The 3,320-nt window shown below is 55.0% G+C and overlaps 1 protein-coding gene across 1 annotated transcript in view; it reads left to right on the top strand.

The window, feature by feature from the left end:
• Positions 1-197: 197 nt before the first annotated feature.
• SHPK (sedoheptulokinase) overlaps positions 198-3,320 on the top strand; it is a 29,476-nt gene continuing 26,353 nt past the window's right edge. The window contains exon 1 of the mRNA XM_008009873.3: positions 198-445. Coding sequence (XP_008008064.3) covers positions 278-445 — 168 coding nt within the window. The 5' untranslated portion in view covers positions 198-277. The remainder of the gene's footprint in view (positions 446-3,320) is intronic.

Below are 3,320 nucleotides of genomic sequence, written 5' to 3'. Positions count from 1 at the left end.
CCTTTAGGTCCCGCCTTCTGCCGCCTCTCCGCCTATAGCTAGGGCCCGCCGCGAGGGTTGCGTGGAAACCCGCCTACCCCGGCCAATGGGAAGACGAGAAACCTCCATGTGGCTGAAAGATTGGCTCGCCTTTCCCGACCAATGGGAAGGCGAGAAACCTCCATGTGGCTGAAAGATTGGCAGGCGACTCCCCGCCCCTGCCCCGCCCTCCCGAGTGAAAGCCGCGGACTTGTGGGCCCGCGGGCTGCAGACCGGAGCTGCGCGGGTCGGGGAGATAATGGCTGCGCGGCCGATCACCCTCGGCATTGACCTGGGCACCACATCTGTGAAGGCAGCTCTGCTGAGGGCCGCGCCCAACGAACCATCCGGGTTCGCGGTGCTGGCGAGTTGTGCCCGCGCTGCGCGGGCAGAGGCGGCGGTCGAGAGCGCGGGGGCCGGGCCCCAGGTGAGGTAGCGCCCCAGGGCCGCGCCGCCTCCAGGAGCCTCCTGACCACCCTCTTCCACCCCAGGAGGCCTCCCTGACAGCCCTTCCCGCAAGGAAGTGTCTATTGCAGCGTGTCCCCAGCTTCTCCAGGGGCCCCTCTGCCTGCAGCAGCTGTGCTCATGACCCCTTAGGTCTGGTCCCGGAATCCTTCCCACCTGCTGGGACCGATTCCCCCCCCGCCCCCCCGACTCTCTGGCCTCCTCTGGGGGCCTTGCACTTGGCCCTGGATCCCTGTGCCCTGTGTCCCCTGACCTTGGAGGAACTGCCCTCCTGTGTGTATGGAATGACCACTCTTGCTGCTCGCCTCCCTCTCAGTCTTGCTGCTGTCCGCTGCTCACACCTGCCCTGTGACCTCAAGTTCAGGATTCAGTTTGTTGCCCAGGGCAGAGTCTGGGTTTTTGCTCCGGAAACCAGATGCCAAATCAGGCCTAACTGGCTGCTGGCTCATTCCACAGAAGCAGAATGCGGACCAAGAAACCCCTGGTCAGCCGGGCGCGCTGGCTCACTCCTGTAATCCCAGCACTGTGGGAGGCCAAGGTGGCGGATCATATGAGGTCGGGAGTTCAAGACCAGCCTGACCAACATGGAGAAAACCCGTCTCTACTACAAATACAAAAATTGGGCGGGGCGCGGTGGCTCACGCCTGTAATCCCAGCACTTTGGGAGGCCCAGGCGGGCGGATCATGAGGTCAGGAGATCAAGACCATCCTGGCTAACATGGTGAAACCCTGTCTCTACTAAAAATACAAAAAATTAGCCGGGCGAGGTGGCAGGCGCCTGTAGTCGCAGCTACTCGGGAGGCTGAGGCAGGAGAATAGTGTGAACCCGGGAGGCGGAGCCTGCAGTGAGCCGAGATCGCGCCACTGCACTCCAGCCCAGGCTACAGAGAGAGACTCCGTCTCAAAAACAAAAACAAACAAAAGAATTAGCCGGTGGCGCGTGCCTGTGGTGCCAGCTACTCAGGAGGCTGAGGCAAGAGAGTTGTCTGAACCCTGGAGGCAGAGGTTTCGGTGAGCCGAGATCTTGCCATTACTCTCCAGCCTGGGCCATAAGAGCAAAACTCTGTCTCTAAAGAAAAAAAAAGAAGAAGAAAAGAAAAAGAAACCCTGGTCAGCCAAAGACCCCCAGCCTCAAAGCCTGAGACATCCTGCAGGAAAAACATCTTGAGAGCATATAGACAGTTTTTAAAAAGTCTTAAAAATTTGTTTTTAAAAACGGTGAGGTTGATAATTATACACTACAACTACTGACTTGTGAAAGCTACAAGGTAGAAATGGACAATTTCAGGATCATGGGCTCTGTTGGAGATGTAGGTGGGTTAAGAAAAGATGTTCAGGCCGGGCGCAGTGGCTCAAGCCTGTAATCCCAGCACTTTGGGAGGCCGAGACGGGCGGATCACGAGGTCAGGAGATCGCGACCATCCTGGCTAACCCGGTGAAACCCCGTCTCTACTAAAAAATACAAAAAACTAGCCGGGCGAGGTGGCGGGTGCCTGTAGTCCCAGCTACTCGGGAGGCTGAGGCAGGAGAATGGCGTAAACCCGGGAGGCGGAGCTTGCAGTGAGCTGAGATCCGGCCACTGCACTCCAGCCTGGGCGACAGAGCGAGACTCCGTCTCAAAAAAAAAAAAAAAAAAAAAAGAAAAGATGTTCATCTTCAGAGCTGGACCCCGTTAATTCCCTGAAAAGGAAAAGTGAACTGCGTTCAGTTAATTGGCAATAGAAATTAATAGCAAGGGACTTTCTGTGTAACCTCACGTGACTTTTTACTGGGCCTCAGCTTGTTCTCTGAGTTGAAATAGGCAGCCTCTGAGACCCCTTTCAGCCACAAACCTTGGTTTTCTGAGCCAATATCCACTCCCAAGAGCTTTCTTTTTCTTTTCTTTTCTTTCTTTTTTTTTTTTTTTGAGACCGAGTCTCACTCTGTTGCCCAGGCTGGAGTGCAGTGGCGTGATCTCGGCTCACTGCAACCTCCGCCTCCCGATTCAAGCGATTCTCCAGCTTCAGCCTCCTGGGTAACTGGGACTATAGGTGTGAGCCACCACGCCCGGCTAATTTTTGTATTTTTAGTAGAGACAGGGTTTCGCCATGTTGGCCAGGCTGGTCTCGAACTCCTGACCTCAAGTGATCCGCCCACTTGAGCCTCCCAAAGTGCTAGGATTGCAGGTGTGAGCCACTGCGCCCGGCCCAGCTTTGTTTTTCACAAGCTTTTGCCACATGCATGGACACGGTTGTTTAGGGTTCAGGGTCCATTTGGCTCAGAAGCATTTCTGAGGATAGGGATTTCAGGAGCACTTTGCATCTACATAGAAGCTTTCAAGATTAGTTTGGTTGGGGCATTAGGGCGTATTAAAAGGATTCTTACTTAAAGGACTATGAATTGGAGGCAAAGTTGGCTCTGACCCTGGTGGGGTGAGCAGGAGAGCTGGGGTTAGGGGAGAGTAGGCTCAGAAAGTGCCCCTTTCTCTTGAAATAGGGCAACCTTTTTTTTTTTTTGACAGGGTCTCGCTATGTCACCCAGGCTGGAGTGCAGGGGTGCGATCTCTGCTCACTGTGACCTCTGCCTCCCGGGTTCAAGTGATTCTCGTGCCTCAACCTCCCGAGTAGCTAGGATTACAGGTGCGCACCACCATGCTTGGCAAATTTTTTTGTATTTTTAGTGGAGGGGGGTTTCACCATGTTGGCAAGGCTGGTCTCAAACTCCTGACCTCAACTGATCCACCTGCCTCGGTTTCCCAAAGTACTGGGATTACAGGTGTGAGCCACCCCGCCCGACATGGCCACTTCTTGAAAACTTTTCTGCACTCCCTCCCCAGCTTTCAGCAGGCTGTTCTGTGC

This window comes from Chlorocebus sabaeus, chromosome 16, assembly GCF_047675955.1.
Source record: "Chlorocebus sabaeus isolate Y175 chromosome 16, mChlSab1.0.hap1, whole genome shotgun sequence".
In the NCBI taxonomy this organism is placed as follows: domain Eukaryota; kingdom Metazoa; phylum Chordata; class Mammalia; order Primates; family Cercopithecidae; genus Chlorocebus; species Chlorocebus sabaeus.
The sequence above is the reverse complement of the archived record's forward strand: the minus strand, read 5'-3'. Positions and strand labels throughout refer to the sequence as shown.